This window comes from Mugil cephalus, chromosome 10 (assembly GCF_022458985.1).
Source record: "Mugil cephalus isolate CIBA_MC_2020 chromosome 10, CIBA_Mcephalus_1.1, whole genome shotgun sequence".
Classification (NCBI taxonomy): Eukaryota; Metazoa; Chordata; class Actinopteri; order Mugiliformes; family Mugilidae; genus Mugil; species Mugil cephalus.
In genome coordinates, this window is record NC_061779.1 from 8,958,324 (window position 1) to 8,981,247 (window position 22,924).

A 22,924-nucleotide genomic window follows, 5' to 3' on the forward strand; every position below is an offset into this window, starting at 1 on the left:
TACTAAAATAAGATTAACATCTATAAAGTCTAAAGCTGTCTGGATAGCTAGCTAAAGGCTACACACAAACAGACAGAAAAAAAGATTTGGTCACCATAATATCTATGCAAAAACTCAAATTAATTTTTATTTAAGATTCTTTTCCATTTAAATACTCGAAGCAGCATAAAACCAAAACATACAGAAACAGGTTACAGTTGTTTTTTTAACCATGGAAACATAACTTAATATTTGTTAATCCACAAACAATGCACAAACATAACATATAAAGCCGAGGGAGTGGAAAAAATGATAGTGTGGTGACTTGTCCTGGGATTAAAACCCATGTAAACACATTATTTATCACCTCAAAGGGAAGATATACTTGGTGTTCTGACTCACAGCCCCTTTACAGTGGGTTTAAAATGATCAAAACTGATCAATCCAAACTGGCAGTAGTTGACCAAAGGGTAGCACACTTAGACTTCCAGGTCACACACATGGTCACATCCCCAAACCAGTGACACACACGGCAGGTGGTATACCTCACTAATTGGGAAGGTGGCCTCCTGTGCAGCTTGTGCAGCAGCAGTTTTCTACCCTGAGATTTCCAGCCACTTGTCTTGGGGCTCTTTTAGTGTCTGAGTGTACATACAGCTGAATTTCATTTTGAAGTGAAACAACACAAAATACGAACAAGCAGTCACACACACACACATAGCTGCACACAAAGTGACTAACAGTGCATTACATGAAGCACATTTCTGGATGAAATTACACAAATTTTAAACATTTCACGCTGTGCAAAAACTCCATGTGCTATCCAGTGAAGTCAGTCAGTGTTATTACGAACAACTCAAAAAAAATCAGTAGGCAGTCAGTTTCGTTTATGAGATGTGCAAAAATGTCACATTATTAGAAGTGGTTAAGTAGATCTTACATCCAGCTGCAGGTCAATGTCAGCCAGGGCCGTGACAGATTAGACCTCTGAGTGTGGAGGTTAAATGACTTTAATGGCAGAGATGTGATTAGCCTTCATGGCTGCAAAGGAAGTCATTAGCTAGGGCTCCATTTCCATTCCTCTGACTCCGAACTCAACATACAAGCTCAAAGTGAGTCTATATAAAGCCTTGTCCTCTTCTTCAGGGTGGTTAAAAGACATTCCCATCCTGTCCACGTTTTCTAGATTTGAATCATCACAAGAGGAAAGCAAACGACTGCGGTAAAAACGTGTACTTTTTTTTTCTATCCATCCTGCACTCAGTCCAGCTTCTCCTGGCCCCAGCTGTCATCCACGTGGGCCCAGTGAAACTCGTAGCCTTTGGACAACACCAGGCTCTCGAGGTCCTTGTCCTCGGCCCTCTCCTTCAGCCTCTGCTCTTCCAGCACAGACACCAGCATGTCTCGCTTCTCAACTGTCCTCATGATTTCAGACAGGATCTCCTGCTCCTCCTGCAGCTCGGAGGCACTCTTCTTTGTATCTAAAATGACATAAAAAAAAAAAAAAAAGAAGGTGATGAATGGGCTGTGTGTCCACTGTGTTGGACTGTGTCGCTGCGTGTTTAAGGCCTTACCCTCTTCTGCCATTCTGCATCGTAGATCTTGCTGCAGCCGACTCTGTGTGTCCTCCAGTTCAAGCTCTTGGGCACTGAAACAGAGAAAGAAACAAAAAAAATAGCTTGACCCCTACTGGTGAGAAATAGGAATTGCAGAAATATTAAAACAATCCTTGTATTTTTTTAAAAAAATATGTGTGTGTTTTCTGGTGCAGTCACTGACAAGATCATGAGTTCGGACTCGTATCGCGCCAATCGGTTCTTCTCCAGAACGAGTTTAAACCACGACTGGTAGAGCTGGGCCTCGTCGCTGTCGTCCGCATCTGGTAGGACGGAAGCACAAGAGGGAACGAAGCAAAGAGGGAAGGTAGGAAGGAACGATAGAGAAAGGTACAGATGAATAAATGTGGAAAGGTTGAAAGGGATGGAGGCGGATAAAATGGAGAATTAAAAAAATATCAATTATGCAAAGCCATTTAAATAATAGTGGAACCAAACGTCAATCACACACACAGGTCATGTGGTTTGCTTTTCAACATAACGAGACCTCACTATTCACTCCAAGACAAACAAAGCCCTGTACTGTAACAAAAAAAAAAAAAAAAAGATGGAGCGCCAGTGGATTCTCGGTGTGTATTGTGAGTAGAGCCATTAACTGTGTGTGCGGTATTTTAACCTGGCTGGGATTACAGGGCAAAGCTTTCCTCTAAATGGTCTGAAAAGTATGGGCACTGCAATTAAACAGTACGAGCAGGAAAAAATGAATGAAGCTTTCACCGTGGAATTCCACCGAGTTGAATTGAGGTGTTACGGTTCAGACTCTTGCCATTTAATAGTATCCTTGCAGCACTGACATTCAGAGGCCTCTGTAAAGCACTGAGCTGAGCATGTGGACGCGCTGTTCATTACCTGCTTCCCCTCTTATGATCTTTTCTATCGCCACTCCTTTCTCCTCCAAATCCCTTTGCTTCTCTCCGACTTCCTCCAGTTGTCTCTGGATCACCTGCACAAGGCAAACATTATATCAGTATATGATACATGTAATCACATACGATCAAAGGAGATTAATTAAAAAATCGTTCTTGGACATGTCTGCTTTCACCTCGATGCAACAGATCTGAGTTCACTAGCGGTGAAATGAAACAGTAAAGTCGCACAGTGTCCTTCGCATTGTGAGTAATTCAAAGGCTCCTTTTCTTTTGGTGGTTACATGAATCATGAGTTCAGATTTTGAAATGTAATTTGAAATTTCATTTACCGTCATTGTAATGGAAGATAATCATTAAGAGGAACTTTCTGGAGTTGAAGGAGAGTTATGACATTCTCTGAAATATAAATCATTTATTATATTCATGCATTTAATGATTACCAGGGCCTTTATTGAAATCAACTGCGGAAGGTTACAGACCTTTTATTTCAACGTCCCTTTGTTTGATAAGTATAAATCTACTAAAGAACTGCCAGCAGTGAAGGCCGTGACGTTGCCTGTGTCTGAACCAAAAGTCGCACTTGAATACACCTAAAAGACTACCGCCAACAGTCGACTGGTACAAGCGTACTCCACACCAACAGGTGGTCGTAGTCTGTATGTGTCTTTCAAAAGTTGAAACACAAAGCTCTACTATTAGCTGGGAGGCTAGGAAGCTAGAAGGAACTACTATTAGCTTGGAGGCTAGGAAGAGCTACCATTAGCTGGGAGGCCAGGAAGCTGTGAAGAGCTACTATTAACAGGGAAGGTAGGAAGATAGGAGGAGCTACTATTAGCAGGGAGGGTAGGAAGCGAGGAAGAGCTACTACTACCTGGGAGCTGGGGACACTACTGTTAGCTGGCAGGCTAGGAGGCTAGGAAGAACTATTACTAGCTGGGAGGCTAGGAAGAGCTACTATTAGCTGGGAGTCTAGGAAGATAGGAGGAGCTACTATTACCTGGCAGGACAGGAGGCTACGAATGTGGGAAGAGCTAGTATTAGCTGGGAGGCTAGTAAGCTATGACACATATTGGTTGTGTAATCTATATAACAATCCAAAACGTATTAAAAAAAAAAATGAGAGCAGGTTTTGTGTTGAATGATTTCTTGGTTGAGTGCAGTTACATCCTGGAGGAAATGGGAGATTGTGATGAAGTTTAAAGAATTAAAAAGATTACCACACTTCCCAAAATATTTACAACTACTGTGGGTTGTCCAACACTTATCCTATTATATTTTCAGTCTGTTGGAACAACTATCGTTTGTACAAAAATGGTTAAAAAAGGAAAATGGTCACTGGTAGCAGAAAGCACAGTAATAAAGTGAGATGGAATTTAGGTGTTTGCATGTTTTCTTTTGGACCAATTTCTACAAATATCCAGATGAAAAGAATAATACCTGAGCTCTGTGAAGCCTTTTGAGCTGCTCTCGTTTGGCCTGCTGGGCCACTGTCTTTTCCTGCTTCTTCCTCTGTTTCTCTAAACACAGCTGTGACAGGAAGCATAAAACATGTCAGAGAATGTAAACATGCAGAAAACTGTAAATATACAAGAGTTTCAGTGCAAACTCTCTGTACAAACCTTCTGATTGGAAGCCGGGTTTTCATTTTCGTCGTCACTTGAAGATTCCAGATTCTGTTGACTGGAGGCTAAAAAATTGAAGAAACAGAAACACTTAGAGTCTCTATGATCACGCACCTCAGAATTATCGGTTGTCTGATTTGATCCACGACACATTAAAAAGCATAACAGGAGAAAATTAGCAGTCTCACTCTGCTAATATGGGCCTTAATGTGGAGATTGGAGGAATTACTTTGTTTTTCATTGTGAAACATTGGTTAAAACATTTTGAAAGGGAAAAAACAGAATATCTTCTCTCTCTGCTAGAAATCAAACTTCATATGTGAATGTGACCCCCGTCACATGCCTGAAAGCAGACTTCCTCTCAGCTCTCACGTCATTCCCACATAGTTTAATGTTTTGTTTCAGTCTTACTACAGAAAAGAGACTAAATTAGCAGCTAGCTGGGGAACTTTCTGAATTAGATGTTAAGGAGACAGATGTTTTTCCTTAAAAGCTGGTGGAGACCAAACATAAAGCTATTAGCACAATGCTTATGTGAGTCATTCTGTAGTAACCCTGCAATTAAGTAATTATTTGCCAATATGATAGCAACATTCCCTCAGTATTGTGTTGATACTGAGAAACTGGCATTCATACGTTTTGGTCATGTCCATCAAATATAATATAATTTACATATGTACTTCTTCAAGGCTTTGACTAAATTCTGCTTCATAAAAATCTTATTTGACAATATTCAACTTCCAAAAAGTATAAGTAATGTATGAGATGACATTTGCACAGAGGCTCCAAAGGGACACATTCAGAAAAAGGTGGATTCCTCTGATGAATCGACCAAATGAAGTGAAGGTACACATTCCTCTAATCCTTCTTCCATTTCTAGATGTTTCTGTGTTAGTCATATAATATACTGTAATATACATTAACTTTTTAATTTAGGAGCTGGTGGAGATCAAAAACAAGAGCTACAAGGAAGTGAATACACTGGTGTTTTTCTGTGCAAATCATGTAAATAATGGAAAGAATAAATTCTGTTTCATAAAAATCTCATTTGACAACATTTAAGGTTTCTGTGTCAGTCAAACAATATAATATCAATCATCATTAGGAGTCACTACACTGACCTTTGTTTCTGAGGTTGGAGAGTATGGTCCTGATTTCCTTTTGAGCCTCCTGGTCCTTCCTCTCGCTCTCTGACAGCTCTCTCTTCCTAAGCCTCAGCGAGGAGAACAGGTCAACCCTTCGGCGCGGGAGTGAGCCCATGTCGTCGGAGAACACCCCTCCAGAGTCTCTCCGACCCTTTAGGGACACCTGCTGCAACAGGGAGGGCAGGTCCCGCCCCGAGCCCCACGGATCCGACCCCATCGAGGCCCAGTGAGACGAATGTACGCCGGCCTTCTTCTCCTCTATGGATGACTCCTGATTAGCGGAGCTGAAGAGCGAGCTGAAGTTGAACGCTCCCTCGGACATGGGCCTCTGTTTGCGGTGGCCGTTGTGCTTGGGTCGTCTGGGGAAGCAAATCACAATATACATTCACACTGAAGTATTTTTTTTCCCACTGCCTACTAGGGGTTGTACAGACTAGTTGATCGACGACTTCACTGTTGTGCCATGACGCTTTAAGCATCAAGTCGACTATATCACACGACAATAACAACATGAACGCCTCCGAGAAGACAGATGAGGAGCCCAGTGGGGTGTTGCAGCAAAGTAGCAGCCCATACTACCGAGACATGTCAGTCCTGAAATACAACAAAAGTACTACTGCAACGCACACTAATCTAAAAAATGGCATCCGCTAACACTAGCAGAGGAAAGGTCCAAATCCTTTGGACAGCAGTCAATTAACAGCTTCGTCAAACGCCCTGAGGTAATGGGGCAAGTTTGATAAAGCGGAGTGCTATTAAATTATACTGATGGTGCTGGTTTGCAGCCTGTTTTTATACAGGCTATACATATCTGCAGCACAAAATGTAGCGCATGAACTGTCTGTTCTCAGCATATGTATTCACATCAAGACTATAGATTTCATTGTTGAAACGTTCTACTGTCTTTTTCAGAAAGAAGATCTGAACTCGTGCAACTCCCTACTGCCTACACTAGCTTTAAATAAAGAGAAGGCATAGAACTTAATACGAACATTATGACTGCAGTGTTGGAGCGGCTGGAGTGATTGGTCACACTGAATGTCCTCCTTATGGCGTTGGCTATGACCTGGAAGGCTGATGGCGACGAAGCGGGGGTTTGGCTCTGGGAGGCTTCTCCGTTCGTCTGAGGCTTATCTGCATCTGCCTCTGCTTGTACCTGATAACACATCAGAGGACGGGAAAAAATTTGGTCAACACAACGCGGAATTAATTCCCCTCATCTCTCACACATCTCTGTTTTTGGAGCACTGCATTGGGCTTTGTGTAGAAGGACAAAAAAATCTTTCGCAGCCAGGTTCTGATATAAAGTCTCCACCTGGTCTTTTTGAGTGTTGTTGGTGACTGTTTTAACGGGAGGTTCCTCTGGTTTGACCTCTATGTCCCAGTTCAGAAGCTTCTCTTTCTCAGAGATGGATAACAGCAGGCGCTTCTTTGGGGTGGACGAGCTGCAGACGGTCTTTACTTCGTCTCCCTCTAGAGGATTCGAGGTATCGGCTGACGTTTTGGAGCTGCAGTCAGAGTTCTGAGAAAAGGGGAATGAATGAGTCATATTAATAAATATTTATCTGATAGTCATAAATGAGTTTGGACGGTTCTCCAGTAACCGGCCGTTTTTGGTGAAAGTGCATGTTTACGGTTGTTTTTTCAGATGACGTGATCTCCTCGAAGTCAGAGTCGGCCTCGGGGACGGTCTCCGGTCCTCCTTTGTCCAGCGGCAAGCTTCTCTGAAAGTGTTTGACGAAGATCAGAGGGAAGGCTGCGGGCAAAGACGACAGGAAACAGGACATTCAGTTACACAATTATGGGTCATATCGATCTGTTTTTTTTTTTCCATTAACTGATCCTCATAAAGACACATGAAGAGATTAAAAAATAGAGGAGAAGCGTTTCAGAGTTTTGTTTTGCTAAAGAACGTGAAAGTGACTAAGTTCACATGGACAACCTGACTGAAACGATCCTGATCTAATTAAGCTGCGTAAATGGACGCTGAATAAAAATGATCCGATGAGACAACAGTGAATATATCAATCGCTTTGGAACGTTTTTGACGAAGTGGAGGAGGAAAGGAAGGAGGAGAAGAACAAGGAATAAGAGACAAAAGAGGTCGACAAAGAGGAAGAAGCCAGCCTGAAGGAAGACAAACAAGAGAAGAGGAGGTGGAGAATAGGAACAAGGAAAAGGGGGGAGGAAGAAAGGGTGAGGCGGAGAATAGGAGGAGAAGAAGAGCATGAGGAAGAAAAGAAAGCATAAACGAGTATAGGGAAAATAAAGAACCGAAGAACAAAATGGGATATTATTAATATTATCAATACAGTGTGCATTATACAGGACATATACTTATATGTAGAGAAAGAAAATTCGAATGAAGAGGGGAAGAACAAGAAGAAGGATTTTTCCCCCAACTTTATAGACATCACTGAATTGACAGCGTAGAAGAAGATGACAGGGATGTCTCCATGTCACCAACGTTTCTATTCATTCAATTCCTTATTGTTATTGGAGGATATAAATAATCGGTGTGAAACAGAAAAGAAGAAAGGACTGAATACTGAACTAAAAAAAAAACTAAAAAACTCCTGATCACAGCCACGGAAGTTGAGCTACACTGCCCTCTAGTGTTGAACGAGTAGAACAACAACACAGTTTATCTCCTGGACGCACTTGGCTAAACTATTCGATTCTAGATACTAGACAGAATTGGGAAAAGCTGCAGATGTTAGGTATCTAAAACAAAGACAACCTAGATTCTTATGCATCATGCTGCACAGTCATCAAGTCAGTAAGAAATTTAATTCAAGCTCAAAAGTACATGAAACGAATCGACCGACTATCCAAAAAGAGCTGAAACAAAGGTAACTTTCTTGAAGACGTTCCGTCCAAGTGGCTTCTTCAGTGAAATCACTCACTACTGTGGGTGTATACAGAGCAGGCCAAGTTCTCATTCAAACACTGATTACAGTCATCTGCCACTGGTACTCACTCGCTCTGATCTTCCGTTTCCAGCGACTGCCTTGTTTGTTGTTGCAGTGATCTGCAGAGAAGAGGAGACGTACTGAATCGTTACGTTGCAGAAGTAAAATCATCAATAGATTAACAACAAAATGAAAGACAGATCTGCTGCGATAGTACGATATAAACATTATGAGACAGGAAGACTATTATGTGATAAAATCAGGTGTATTTGCGTGAAGAGGACTCATCGAATGTAAAAAAAAAAAAAAAAGTTTGCTTCTTGTATTAGCTCCTGCCTTGTTGAAATTAAAAACTCATTAAATAATAATTCCCAAAAATAGACTGGAAAGTTGCCTTTTGATGCTCAGGTGAACAAAGTGGTGAAGTCTTGGTTTGCCACTTTTTATTATCCATTTCACACCAAACTATCTTTACTCTGGAGCCAGCAAGCAAAATATACAGAAGCTATTTTAGTATTAAACTGACAGTTTAATGTCTCTGCACACAGGGTCCTGTGTACATCTCTAATTTAATAAGTTTATTTAATTATTTGAAAACTTTCCAGCAGTGATTTGGTCTTTTTTTTTGTGCTTTATATAAAAAGTACATTTACATCTGCTGATTATCACAAAGACACCCTGAAGCTGCAGGGAGTCACATTAGTTGAGCAGATATTTTAGAATCATCAGAGAATACAGGCGCTCTATTTGCAGACGGGAGGAGCCGCTCGGCCGCTCCCACTCCAGGAAGTACTCGGGGTCACGGATCTGGAGAAGCTTTAAAAGCCAACACTGCTGAGTTTGCTTTGCTCCTGTGCAGAAATGAGCGGGGACAGAGCGTTCAGTCCAGAAAAAAAACTCAGCACTGCACAGATAAAATAACAAATATTCAAACATAATACACCGGTCCCACCCTCGACTCCCACTCATAAACGGGCCGAGCGCCTCCCAACGCAAACAATCTGAGCAGAGTCGCCAGTTCCAGTTCATCCAGTCTAAGATTCTCCCTCTGGGAATATTATGTTTTCAAGCAATAACCAAGACTGAAAACCCATTAAATTTGGTGCTGAGAAAATAAAATAAAAAAAAATAAAAAAACAGAGGGTCGCCTTCGTCCAGTGAAAGCAAGAGAACTGACCTTTAACACCGTCCTGGCTTTGACCCGGGGCCCCGGCGCCATCTTGGCTGACGACACAGGAAGCATGGAGCGCGTCCACGGCCATCTCTGAAATTTCATCTGCATCCTCTGAGACTTTATCGAGCTGCTCTGAGTGCAAACTGGACGCCTCACCTACAAAATAATAAAATGATAAGAAAAAAACAACAAACAAAAAAAAAAAAAACAACGTGTGGACATTTAAGTTTAATCTACATACTCATCTGTTCTGCAGAAATATTAAGAAGCATGCACTCTATCTCAACTAAAAACACAGTACTTTATAGTGCAACCTATACATTTTACACAATTAAGTTTGTCTAGCAAAAGAAAGAGAACACAGTTTCTGGTTCTGGGAGTCCCACATGCTCTTTAAACAACTTTAGATGCATTCCACATTTATTCGATATTACAGAATTTAACTTTTCTCCAGGGGTGTCAAACTCATTTTAGTTCAATTTGATCTGAAGCAGCACGGCCCAGTAACATAATAACAACTCCAAATGTTTCCCTTTGTTTTAAGGCAAAGGAATATTTTATGAAAATGTTTACATTTAATAAATTGTCCCTTTATTAAATAGTTTATGGACAACCTGAAATCTCTTAAAAAAAAAAAAAAAAAAAAAGTTGGGAAAAAAGGCCCATTTCTGCACATTGCTGCCATCTGCTGTTTAGTTTTGGGTCTCGGTGTTGAGTTATGTCCACTCCTTCAACTATAACAGAGGACAATTTAGGAACAGCAGCTATTTTTTATTGAGAAATTGCAGTTAATGTCTTCTAAATTGACGCCGGGGGCCTTGCCGTACCATCTGGATGGTCGGTTTTGGCCCCCGGTATGTTTGACACCCCTGCTTCACTCCATTTGGCATCGGCAAAATAACAAACACAAGCACGTTTCATGAGTACTCACAGAAGTCAACGGGGTCAACAATGTACAGAATCTTTCCAAAGGTGATTCCACTTGTCAAAAAAAAAATTAAAAAAAAACCTTCTTGGTACAAACACTCGCAAGACGTTGAAGAGAACAGAGAGTGAAAAAAATAAAATAAAATAAAAAGGATACAAACTTTACTCCAGAGAGATTTTAAACCCAGAGAGAAGGACAGAGAAGATCCCATAAAGAAGCTGACAGGAGATTCACTTCAATTCTGTTCAGGTTGACTGATGTCTTAGATCTCTTATTTGCAGTAATAATAATAATAATAATGATAAAGCTCTTTGTTCCTTTTTTTGCATCACCAATCGTGGGATTAATGGCTTCTCATCGGATGTTACGAAGCACGTGTTAATTGTTAACAGAAAGCCGTGTGTGTGACGTTAGGTCAGAAGGAATAAAAAGAAGTCTGTTTATCAAAGGATGAAATTTAAACACTAGAGTGAATTCATTATTTCCTGGGAATTAGTGGCGTGGCTCAGCTGACTGGCAACAAACGACGACGACGCAAAATACTTTATGTGATCAAACTGATTTATTTCTGGAATATATATATATATATATTTACAAGCTTATAAATAGCATAAATTAAGCAGTTTTACAGGTGATTGTCAAAAACAAACAGAAGGCTGGCGTTTTTACGGACACAAGTGAAAGAGATGGGGGGGCAGTGTGCAAAAAAAAAAAGAAAAAAAGAGAAAGCTGGTTTAACTGTGGTTGCTGATCTCCTCAGCAAGAGGCTAGGAGGCGCATGAGAGGGACGCAGAGAGGGGCTCTGAGGGGGGGAGGCCTCCTCCTGGAACAGAGGGAACCACAGACAGACCACAGACACGTGGACACATGTTATCGTTCAACGAGATGAAGGAGCGGGAGGCTGGATGGAGGGATGCTCGGCGTTAAGGAAGTTAGGGACAAGCACAGCACGACGTGAGTGTTAGAAGGGTTACGGTTCAGCCTGAAGGACGAATGGAACAAAACAATCAACTAAAAGGTGGTATGTGAGCATCGAGTAAGCTTTGCCAAAAGAAAATCTCATGAAAAGACCAAAAGCCAACATGTAAGACTGCAGGGTATTCCTCCTCTGCAGACAACAATAGCTTTAAACCTGACTGAAATCACTCTGATCAGAACTGAACTGGGCGTTAAATTAAGCAACTGGATCAGATTTATGTGTTTGCACACATTTTGGACAAAGCATATATAGATGACGACCAGGTTTTCAGCGTTATTGTCCACATATATTTGGACTTTGTTTGTCTTTTCTATCAACAGGTTGTTTTTCTACCTCCATGTTTCTGTCCCTCGCCTGATGTTTAGCCCACGTGGAGCAAACATGCTCAGAGGATTTATCCCAGAGGTTTTTAAAGGTTTACACCAGCCCTATAAATCTGACCTGTCACTCTGTTCTGACTGAGGCATAGACTGTATAAAAAATGGACACCATGACAAGATCCTTGTAAGCAGAAGTGCAAACAGGTGGTCCATTTTCTTTCTTTCTTCAGGTAATTACAGGAGGACTACTAGCATTCTTTTAAACATGTAGTCCAGCAAGACAATATGTAGGTACACCTGAAAGTGACAATTTAATCCCTCAAACACCCAAAGTTGTTCGTCCTCCCTTGGCTAAAAAGATTAGCATCTTCAGTCAGTAATAATGAAATAAAACATTGTTGGTTTTGGTCTTTATATGAATGAAATCACAGAAGAGCAGCAGCTTTGTGTTTCAGCTTATAAAGGAGCAGTGAGTTGTTAGGATGATGCTAATTATTTACTGTAGTATTTGAGACAATGCTACACATTCCACCTTTACGGGCACAGCATGCCGTACGCCAGGCTAGCTAACGTGGAAGATGGAGGGGGAGCTAAGGGGGCGGTCAGCGAATGCAAAAGCAACACGACAAGCGTTTTGGGACCAAACCGGCCAATCGTCACCTTCCTCGGCTGGAGGACATCGGCCAATCAGAGGGTGCAGCATTGGAAACTTGAAACAGACTGAACAAACTGAAGTGAACGAGACAGAGGAAATGAAGTTCAGGGAGATGGATGAATGCTTTTTTTTTTTTTGGAAGGGGGAGGGGTGGTAATGGAAGATGGAAAGATAGTACAGAGTGCTGAGAATTACACGGAAAGCACTGGAAGCATAAAAGGTTTTACAGTATGGACAAAATAAAACCAAAATGGCCAGAATACCAAAAAATACAAATAAAAATAAAAAATAAACATGAACAAAGTGAATGTTTTCACTCAGTCTCTGAGAACAAAAAGACAAACTTCAGTCTGGAATGACTCTAAATAAGGCTCAATGTTTTGTTTTCTACTAATTTTAACAAACCAAAACCCAAATCCTAATGCAGAAAGGTCACAAAAAATTTTTTCAATTTTTTTTAAACCCACAATTTTTAAATATTAGACAATAAATTTCCAAAATGTGTTTTTTATTAAATAAAAAAAAACATAAATAATGAGCCCAGAATATATAAAGTGACATCAATTATTTAATTATATTTTCAAAACACACAAAGTGAAATACTTTTAAATAATAATAATTAAACTGCTTGACCCCCTCGAAAAAAAAAAAAAAACAATAATACTGAAATTATATTAAATGATAAAAAATAAAAATACTGTTTTGGCATTTCCATTGCACATCTCTGTTGTGCAGAGTCAAGGTGCAGCAGGCATTTTTTTAGTTCATTGAAAAAAACAAAACCCAACACAGTCCAGATGGCTTTTCAAGGTTAGAGTCGCAGGACACGTTCCAGGTCACTGTACTGCAACTAAATGTCTTTGCTACGTTTACTTTCAGGCAACTTAGAGGCCTGTCAGACAAAGAAAAAAAAAAAAGAAAAAAAAGCAGTGCAGATGAGTCGAATGAGATCGTTTGTGAGCAGAGAGATGAATGAAAAGATTCCATGTGGTGAAAAGGGAACGTCTGACTGTCGAGACATCAGCACAGCAGCCTGGAACGAGCCCACGAGAGTGTACAGCTCTGTTCAGACCTGATATTAACATGCGTCCTGAATGACCCGGCCGGCTTAAAATATGCGCGTGTACACAGCCCAGACAAAGGTCTGAAATTCGATCTGGGCCACTTGTGACCACATAGTGTGAACACATAATGTGTCCTGGCCACATTCATGGAACAGCTCCTCAGCTACGATAAATACATATCTTAACATGTGTGGTTGAGACAGAGTGTGAGTATGTTGTCCCCACGAGAAGGCGGTCTGATAAAGTCTGTGTTAACCTACATACGGAGCAGGTGTGAAGACACTCCAAATGCGGCGAGGATGGATTTAAGATTATTTTTTTTCTCTTTGCTCTGACCACAGCTGGACTCGGTGCCATTTTAACATGATATATTTAATAGTGTGAGCACACAGTATGTCCTGGCCATATTGATGGACACAACTGGCATAAATAACTAACTTAACGCATGGTTTTGAGAGACTGCATACCAAAAAAGTCGGTGTTAACTTATGTACAGAGCTTGAAACGGAGATCAGATCTCAAGTGGTGGCTCCAGATGTACGTAACAAACGGAACTGTTCATTGTTTGACTTTATTTAGCTCACAGTAGAACATTGTGCAGTGTTTACTTGCATACGGAGCTTGAAACTGAGATCAGATCTCAAGTGGTGGCTCTAGATGCATATGGGGGACGCATTTCACACGCCAGATGTGAAGACATTAAAGCTAGATACTTGTGTCTGGATCTCTTAGGACGCACGTTAATACCAGGTCTGATGTGCGTTCGGCAGGGTTCAACACCAGGAGAGTCAGTAAACATGTACCAGGGCACCTGGGCTAGTTACCATCAGAGTACCTATTATAGGATAAATGAAGGCCAAAGTCATATCAGGCACTTGCGCTCGAAGCTAATCAAGTGTAGCAACTGTTTAAGCTGCTTCATCAAATAATGACGACTTCATGAACATGAAACCAATATGGACACTGGGAATGTCAGAAGTCCAGTCGACATAAATGCTTTGACCCATTTTGGGCACAAGAAAAGAAATTTAAATCCGTCCCTGAGCCCACTCGACCCAGGCAACCCCCCCCCCCGTTCGTTAGCATCCCTCTTTAAGTGAACTGGAGGCCGATGAGCTGCCTCTGCTCCAGCTGGGCCTCCTGGTAGATCTGTCCCAGCACCTCATGCATCATGCAGAGCAGAGGACAGCCCAGGCTCAGCAGCTCATACAGGAACAGGTAGTCGTGCGAGCGGCTCCTGACGTGGGACCCCGCAGCTGTGAAAGACTCACACACACTTCCCAACAGCCGTCGAGGCAACACACACACAGCGCGACTAGCGCGCCTCGGCCAGCTCAGGCCTCGCCTAAGCAAGGAAACCAGGGTACCTGCGGGTTGAATCTGGACGCCGCCGGGGGCGGAGTAGCTCCCGCCGTCCGTTGTCGAGGCCGCCACGTGGCTTTGGTCTTCCTACAAAAAAAAAAAAAAAAAGATTACAGAGAAACATTTCAATACACAGCAAAAAAACTGTAGGTAAATAAATGGAATAAAAGATAAATGAGGGGATGCATGAATAACAAATACACAGGTATAATATTTCTGTTTCACTTGTGTCATTGTCTACTTTTAGGACTCTGCATGTGTTTTGATTAATCTTTAAGCATAAATGTAGAAAATTTTGTGTTGCACTTAAACAGCAATGCCACATGTTCCTACCGTTCTCCTTCTGAACCTGCCCTGGTGAGAGCTGGATAGGCGCTGAGCATAATGGATCCTGCAGTAGAACTTTGCTGTAAAAGATGCACATAATTATGATTCATGTGCGGCGTAAGAGTCTAACAGTCAAGCTATAATCAAGGACAGGAAGTGAAGATAAAGTCATCAAACTAGATCTTCAGAAGAAAAACTTGGGTGAGGTCAAAGTCTCCAGAGTCAGAATGAATCAAACGTACCTTCCTGGGAATCAAAGGTGTGTCCTCCCAGGCGGAGGGTGCAGTTGCAGACGTCACAGCGGAAGCACTCTCGGTGGAAGAAGTAGCCCTCGGCGCTGAGCCTCTCCATCACGTACACCCGCTTGGTGCAGAAGTGGCAGGTGTCGCTGCCGCCGAAGCCGGGGGCAAACTCTTTCCGTGGCACACACTGAGAGGAGGAGGACCGGTAGAAGGATTAGAGAGATGTTACACTTTCATATGAGTGTTAGGGACAAATCTGCTTCGAAGAGCTGTATGAGGGGGAAATAAAGACATGTAAATGCTTGCGTTTGCTTGGGTTGTGCATGCATGTGTGCACTTGGAATCATCTCACACTTCTGAGTTGTTGCTTCCTGATGTGGCCAGGGAACAAGATGCAAATCCGCAGTCAGAGCTGGATTAAAATCAAATTATACTCAGGGATCAGCTGTTTGTAATGATGATGCCGGTAGTCTAACGTGTATGCAGTGTCACACACTCGAATGAACTGTGCACAACAAAAACAAAAAGGATAGCGAAGCCTGGGTTAGGTGAGCCTCTGCCACATCCACGTGCATCTTACCGGCGCGGCATTGGGCCGGTGGTCAGTCTCATAGAGGATGGCCAGTTTCTGAGCTTTAGCGCCTATGGTTGATGATACTTTTCCGACTGTACGCTAACGTTAACGCCAGGTGCGCATCATTGGGAGAACAAAGGAGGAGAGAGGGAATTGGAAACCAGAAACAGAGGAGTTAGAAAGAAGACTGTTGAAAAAGCAGAAAAAGAAATGTAAGATTTTACTCTACAGGTATGGAAACGTATGCATGCTGCCTTCAAATGGAGCTTGTGATGACAACATGGAAACAAAATGATTTGTGTTGAAGTGGCAACGTCGGCCGCTGGTTCTGGGAACACTGTTGCTAGGCAATCGTTGGCATCTTTTTAGCTAAATGCTTTTAGATTTTACGTCTCTGCATAGAAATGGAACAAATTATTCATCGTCTTGAAAAAGCTAATTCACAAGAATAATATCGCAGGTTCGTTTGTTTGATAAATTTGATTGTGTTCCCTTTCCTCTGCTTTCAGGACAGAAATTCTGAACTTGTAAGCGTCACTGAACGTAGGGAAAAGAATATGACACTGTGAATGTGAACTTTTTCCTTTCCTGTGAAGAAAACTGCATAAACCCAAATTAGGCTTGAATATTTTAACTTCCCATTCACCACTGAAGGCAGCACGAGGTATTGACTAGTACCTCTTTAACGTAACTAGGGACTCCGGTCGGACAGCTCTCAGAGCGAGCGACTCTTCTGGGATTCTTAAGATCACGGCTCCCTGTGCACTAAATCAACACCACAATGAGCATCACTGATACAATCATTCAGCGTTAATCTGTGACATTTAAAACCAAAGGAGGGTCAGGGATTCAATTTTACAGTTTTTAATCTCATACAATCTTCTCCTAATGAGCCAGAGTCATCTACAGCGATGGTGGCAAGTTTGCAAAAAATAAAGCACCTGTATGAATGACTTCATTTTTAATCTAAAATTTTTGACTACATTTTTAATCATTTTTTAAATCTGATTTGCTGCTAATGCTATAATATGCATATGAACATGTATACGTGTAATTAAGCAGGACTTTTATTTAACTTTAAGCTCTGACAGCTTCTACCACCACTGTAGAGGTGAAATGGCTCAATGAAACTCTTGGTAAACTCTCAGACCTCAGTCAGAAATCTAAATCGCTCCACTGCATCATGCTAGTACGATTAGTTTGCCAGAAACTCTTCTATAAAGCAAAAGGAAAAAGCCGGGAAACTCTGTTTCTGTATTAATTCAGTGATGTGTGAAACAGAGTCATATAATCTGAAAAAGCAGTGCAGAGAAGCAGCAGAGCTGAGGTCCAATAATGCAGCAAAAAAAGTCAATTAAACAGCTTTGCATGCAGTTAACCGCAACTAACGTACAAATTTACTCCTTTTTTCATTCTCATTGGTCCACTCTAGCCAAAGTTGACAGTTTCTCGTTACACACTGATAACTCCACTGAGTCTGGGTGTCATCCTTGACAGGACTCCATCTCTGGAAACCCACATAATCAATGTGGCTTAGTACGCTTACTTCCACCTCTGCAGCATCGTTTAACTTCAAAACTGTTTTGGAGGCACAAAGGAGACCTACACAATATTAGGAAGGTGGTCATAATGATATGCCTGATCGATGTACAAGAAATAATTTGTAGGTGCAACTGCTCAGTTCTAATTAATAAAATTATCCAGTCATTCGCGTAGAATTTGTAGAACTTTGTAGAACAGTTCATATTTAAAACAAAGAAAAAAGCAGCTCATATATGTTTTTTTTTTATTTAAGAAAGAAGATTAGAAAGAAAATTAGTTGCTTGTAATAAATTGTGCAAGAGTGTTCTTCAGTTTAAGCCACAAACAATGGTTATGCAATAAGTACATTAGATGTTATGAAGCGTTAAATATAAGCAGGTTAAAACAGGCAGATGTTAATTTCACATTTGCTGGAGTTTTTCAGGTTATCGGTGCAGAACTAACAGGTTGTCTCCAGGCCATCGACACGTTTAAAATTTACCTTGGCGTGATCATTTTCTAATTTTCTATCGTCACATGTGCCCCAAGAAGCCTCATGCAGGTCCTCCTGCTCCTTTCCCACATTATTCTGTAAACTTTCTTCTGAGCTACAGTGTTCGTGTTCATGGTCGTGGTCAGGGAGCGGAGGAGACACCTCCGATGCGGAAGGACGAGCAGATGTTTGGGGGTCAGATGTGGAGGAATCAGAGTGAAGGGTGGAGGTTAGCTCTGGTTTGACAGAGTAAGACGAAGGAGTGAAGGAGTGAGGCCTGTCCTTGAGTCCAGGAGTAGTGCAGAGTCGGACAGAGGAGAAACCGGCCTGGGCAGCGGGGTCAGGGACAGGATGGACCACAGGGTAGACGGTGGCAGATACAGACGGAGGAGGAGGAGTAGGTGGTGGTGAGGAAGAAGGGGGGGAGGAAGGAGGAGAGGAGGAGGTAGATAAGTCCACCTATAGAAGAGGAGCCGGACAGAAGTTAGAGACCGCGAAGTGTTTGTTGTTGTCATTATACTGAAGTTATTTAACCTCCATCCGATGTTGATAAATGCGACAGCGTACAACAAAATCACCAATAACTATAATTTTAGATGAATAAATGATTCATGAATCTTTATGTGATTTTCCATGAAAAATAAAGTCAGGCCTGAAACTTCTCACTGACTTGTTTTTCTACAACATTTCTCTTCTCTGTCGGATCATAGACTGTATAATGACAGACACGGAACTGCTCCTCAAAAGCGAAGCCAAAGTAAGCAGAGCTCCCCCTGGTGACTGGATGCAGTATAAATCATAGGCTCCACCCCCTCCATATACGAATGGGACCAAACTAACACACCAAAATACACGCAGATAAGTTTTTTTCACAGAAAATTTCTGTCAGCTTACGTAGTTAATATAACGTTGATGCATGCTCAAGTGTCAATTCTTTGGATAAGTTTTAGTTAGTTATTTAACGCTATGAAAACAGGGTGTGACATAATGGCAACTACCAGTTACCATGCCAACCATTCTGTAGGGACTGTGATTTATACAGTCTATTTTCATTCACGTTAACGGTGAGGAGTTCACCAGGGTGCTGTCTTGGGTCCACTACAGTTCATCATATACCGTCTTCTTACTAGAATAAGCTGCAGCATCAGCAGTAAAATAATAATTAGTATAAGTCTGGAAAATGGTCGAGACACAACCTGTGACAGAGAACGAGGAGCAGATGGTTTGTAGGACCCAGGGAACATGGTGGAGAGGAGGACCGCTCTCTCCTTGATACTCCTCCTGGAAAACTCCCTAGCAGACAGTCTCTGGCCTTTACTCTGAGAGGACTGATCGACCCCCGAGGCAGAGAAATGACCGGCGTCCAGGTCGGGAGAGGTGTGTTCTGGGTAATGTTTGGTAGCGTTGGGGCTCGGTGAGCGGGGAGGGCTTATCGGGCCGAAGTCGCTCGGAGAGGGAGAGCGTTTAGGAGGGAAGAAGAAAGTGGTCTGCTGAGCCACAGAGTCAGGATTCTCCAGGAGGCGAAGGTAGATGGACGGCTGGAGAGAGGAAGAAGAGATGAGGAAGAGCAACAGGAGGAGGAGGATGAGGAGGAGGAGATTAGATAAAGTGGTAGAAGAGCGAGAGGCGGTCAGAGGCATACCTGCCACTTAGGGCGAGGGGGAGGCAGAGGAAGAGGAGAGGGGGGGTCTTTGGGCTTCGCAAAACGAGGGTTTTCGTTCTCCTCCTCCTCCTCCTCTTCTTCTTCCTCATCTTCCTCATCTGAATAAGGAAGGAGAGGGGTGGTGGAAGGAGATAGAGAAGGAGAAAAGGATAGATCGGATGTGTCCTCATCAAACTGAAAGGAAAGGAAAGAAAAGGAAAGGAAAGAAGGAGGAAAGAAGGGGAAATGAGAAGGAAAACGACGTTAAATTAAGGAAGGGGGTGAAAAGAAAGAGGGAAAATGGTATTAAAGAAGAAAAAAGGAAAATAGATTATAAAAGATTAGGAAGGAAAAGGGAAGGAAAGACTAGAATTTTTTTCAAATTAAAAGCAGACGGCGGATTCATGGATTGTATCGGACATGATGGATGGACGGACGGTGGATGTAAATGTTGTGTTGAAACAGATGTTTCACCAAAATCACAAAAATTAAATATTATTTTAATCACTATATAACGTTTTGTACTGAAAAAAGCGTAAACACGTGTCTAAAGATTTGATTTGTTCAGAATCAAAGCTGTGGATAAAACCAATTATGCATCAGCTATTCAAACAGCATCCCACTGAGATCAGGAAGGTTTTTTTAAGGAGTCATGGCATCAGCATCACAGGACAATGCAAAAAAAGGAAGAAAATAATTATACTAAACAGGAAATATAAATTAGTTCAAAACAAAATTAAAAAACAAAAACAAATAAAAGCCGGCTTTCTAACCTTTGTGCGTATCTTTGCGGTCGAGGAGTTCTCCTCAAATTTGGCCAGCAGCTGAGTCGCCATGGAGCGGACCTTGTTCTCACGCAGCTCCCCATCTTCTCCAGCAGGGGGCGCGCTGTGGCAGGACAACTGGAGACAGAGGAGGGAACTCAATATGGATAGACTCCAACATTTCAGAAATTCGGTTTCCAAAACTAAACCAGATTCCCGGGTTTACCTCAGTGAGGTAGTGATTGCCCTTTCGCCGCCTCTTGTTGATCGAGTCGTCTTCCAGTTTCTTGTCATCCTGTGACAGAGGACAGTCAATGTCTGCTCACAGCTTTCTCTTTGGATTATACTCTGATTTGGATTATTTAAAAATTAAGAATCAAGATCTTTATTGTCTCTTGGAGAAACTGGTCCGAGGTCACATAGAACCTTTAATTATTGAATTAAAGGATTAAAATTGATGATAATACAGAAGAAAAAACAAGAAAAATTCTAATAAAGGTAACTTAAGACATTTAAAGCACAGTGGAAATTATTAAAAATAAAATTCCAGTGCTGATGAAGACCAAGGCTGCGTGATTAAATAACACACATAAGTTTATCTTATCAGCATTTCAGTGACTGAGCAGTGAACCGGCTTATCATTCAGGCGATAAACTCTTAATTATTCACTTCATCAGTGAAACAGAGAACAAAACGAAACTAAAGAGTGTTTAAAGGTACCCTGGGTATCCTCTTCCTGGGCTGAGGTGGGTTCTGCTGCTTGTCGTTCATCTTTTCGTCGCCGTTTTCATCGGCTTCTTTGGAAACTGGAACAGAAACAAAGCAGGGTTACTTTTTTTATATTAACGGTAATTTGTTGAGAAAGACACAGAATGGCAAGATTTCTTGTAGCTTATTGCTGCTTTCAAACGGAGATGTGTTGCATATCAGCAGTGCCCTCTTACAGTGATATTCACAAGCAAGCGCTGTCGCATTAGCTTTCAGAAATGGTGGAGTTGGATGCTAAGTTAATATATTTTAACAACTTTGACCACTTAACGGGTTGGTCTTAATATATGACCTCCTTGTAAGCTTTTAATAACTGTGTGTACTTTCAGGACTCAGCTGATGTTTTTCATGCAGAAAATCCTTAAGGGTTCAGAAAACGACTTAAACTAGAAATTAATTAATTTTCCAACACTTCCACATTCAAAATAATATGACAGATACAATTATTGCATTAAGAATAGCCAAATAAACATCAACACATCTGATTCGTCTGCAAAAACAAACGCCAACAAACGTTTGTAACTGTGAGCTGTGTTGGACTCTAAATACGAAAGAATTATTAGAAACTGACCAAAAATCCCCTAATGCACCTTTACAAACACAAAACCCTTCACAGTAGCACAATTCACACAATCCACCAAAGCCTGCGCTTAATCGCCCAAATCGAAGCCAGTTCCCACCAAACGGACTGTGAAAGCGCTCAGTGAAAGTCTGCCTCTTTTCCCAGCCTTTTCAGAGGCGTGAACTGCTGTGCGCTGACAGCACAGAGGGTGACGTTAAGGTAAAAAGCAAGTCAAACGTGGACGAGGTCGGCGGCGTGTCCGCTGCCGAAGGCCTCCACAGTTACGCCAAGTGACTGGATATGGCTTCCACAGACATAGCACGCATACCAGTCAGGCCTCTGGCAGGGGCGAACCCAACCACAGTTGTGTAACGTGCAAATCAAGCTCATGCCGCAGATCCAGCTGGGTCTTTATAATCCAACAGAATGTGGACTGAGAGTTTGAAAATCAAAGCAGCATCCGCTGTCCCACTATAAATTGCTGGCAGCATCTTACTGTGATCTATGTGAGGATATATTGTGTAAAGTCCTGTTCTCACATCTTTCTTTGGTTAAGTGTAGCATTTCGCAAAACTGATGTTTTGGTGGTTAGGATGAAGTTCTGCATCCAGCAGTGAACAGTGTTTCCTGTATGGCTGCAGAGAACTTGTAAAATAATCACCTCCTTTTTTTTAAGAGAAGCGCTGAATTGATCTGGTTTTTGTTTTTGTTTTTGTGATGCATTTTCGTCCAGTTCAATGTGTTTAAATTCAAGCATTTAATTAGAGGCTGTCCTGACATTTAAGTTAATCTGGTAGAAACCATTGTTCTAGTGATTAGTGCTCACACCATTTAACAATCCAACATTGTTCGAGCCTCCCGCAAGAGAAAGAATGAGATATTTTTAGCCACTACTCCACCTACGCAACCTTTCAAAGATGATGAATGTATTTGTCGACCGGGTTTGTTGTTGTCATTCCGAGCGGTTTGGACTCTGACCGTTATTGTTTCGCGGCGTGTTCCTGAAGGCCTCGTAGAATCTGGAGAGGTAGAGGACCATCAGCAGCTTGTCGGGTTCAGCTTCCGCAGCCATCTCCTTCCCCGTCGTCACCGGCTGGATGCCGAACTCCCGCTCAGCCACGTCGAACGCCAGCTGGTTGTTCCCGGCCACGTCCTCCTCGTTCAGGGAGTCATAGTCACTGAAAGGAAGGAGGAACGGGGATGATGAGCGTTGGATGAGGAGATTGGAAACAGAAGTAGGTTTATTTGAGCTGCAGTAGGTCTGTGAGGACTGACTCGAGTGGCCAATTTGAGGAAGTTTTTGACAAAGTTACCACTTTGTACTAACTTCGCAAGAAAGTTTTCTTGGCTTTCATGCAGAATTGCCCCAATCAGCTCCAGCTGTGACAATTCAGTTCTGCTGGGAT

General features: G+C 41.9%; 1 protein-coding gene across 5 annotated transcripts in view; it reads right to left on the minus strand.

Annotated features, from left to right (window-relative positions):
* Positions 1 to 101: 101 nt before the first annotated feature.
* Positions 102 to 22,924, minus strand: part of mical2b (microtubule associated monooxygenase, calponin and LIM domain containing 2b) — a 52,408-nt gene continuing 29,585 nt past the window's right edge. For 2 of the 5 annotated variants that reach the window (XM_047596101.1, XM_047596102.1), the window contains exons 13-36: positions 22,497 to 22,696; positions 20,909 to 20,994; positions 20,415 to 20,483; positions 20,198 to 20,326; positions 19,425 to 19,619; positions 18,979 to 19,320; positions 17,792 to 18,241; positions 16,447 to 16,533; positions 15,775 to 15,867; positions 15,195 to 15,381; positions 14,959 to 15,032; positions 14,631 to 14,712; positions 9,321 to 9,473; positions 8,212 to 8,262; positions 6,866 to 6,987; positions 6,547 to 6,753; positions 6,224 to 6,387; positions 5,208 to 5,590; positions 4,084 to 4,151; positions 3,902 to 3,991; positions 2,445 to 2,538; positions 1,759 to 1,858; positions 1,554 to 1,627; positions 102 to 1,460 (exon numbers count right to left, since the gene is read on the minus strand). In XM_047596101.1, the coding sequence (XP_047452057.1) occupies positions 1,240 to 1,460; positions 1,554 to 1,627; positions 1,759 to 1,858; positions 2,445 to 2,538; positions 3,902 to 3,991; positions 4,084 to 4,151; positions 5,208 to 5,590; positions 6,224 to 6,387; positions 6,547 to 6,753; positions 6,866 to 6,987; positions 8,212 to 8,262; positions 9,321 to 9,473; positions 14,631 to 14,712; positions 14,959 to 15,032; positions 15,195 to 15,381; positions 15,775 to 15,867; positions 16,447 to 16,533; positions 17,792 to 18,241; positions 18,979 to 19,320; positions 19,425 to 19,619; positions 20,198 to 20,326; positions 20,415 to 20,483; positions 20,909 to 20,994; positions 22,497 to 22,696 (3,721 nt within the window). In that variant the 3' untranslated portion in view covers positions 102 to 1,239. The remainder of the gene's footprint in view (positions 1,461 to 1,553; positions 1,628 to 1,758; positions 1,859 to 2,444; positions 2,539 to 3,901; positions 3,992 to 4,083; positions 4,152 to 5,207; positions 5,591 to 6,223; positions 6,388 to 6,546; positions 6,754 to 6,865; positions 6,988 to 8,211; positions 8,263 to 9,320; positions 9,474 to 14,630; positions 14,713 to 14,958; positions 15,033 to 15,194; positions 15,382 to 15,774; positions 15,868 to 16,446; positions 16,534 to 17,791; positions 18,242 to 18,978; positions 19,321 to 19,424; positions 19,620 to 20,197; positions 20,327 to 20,414; positions 20,484 to 20,908; positions 20,995 to 22,496; positions 22,697 to 22,924) is intronic. The other 3 variants (XM_047596104.1, XM_047596103.1, XM_047596105.1) reach the window with 3 other exon arrangements.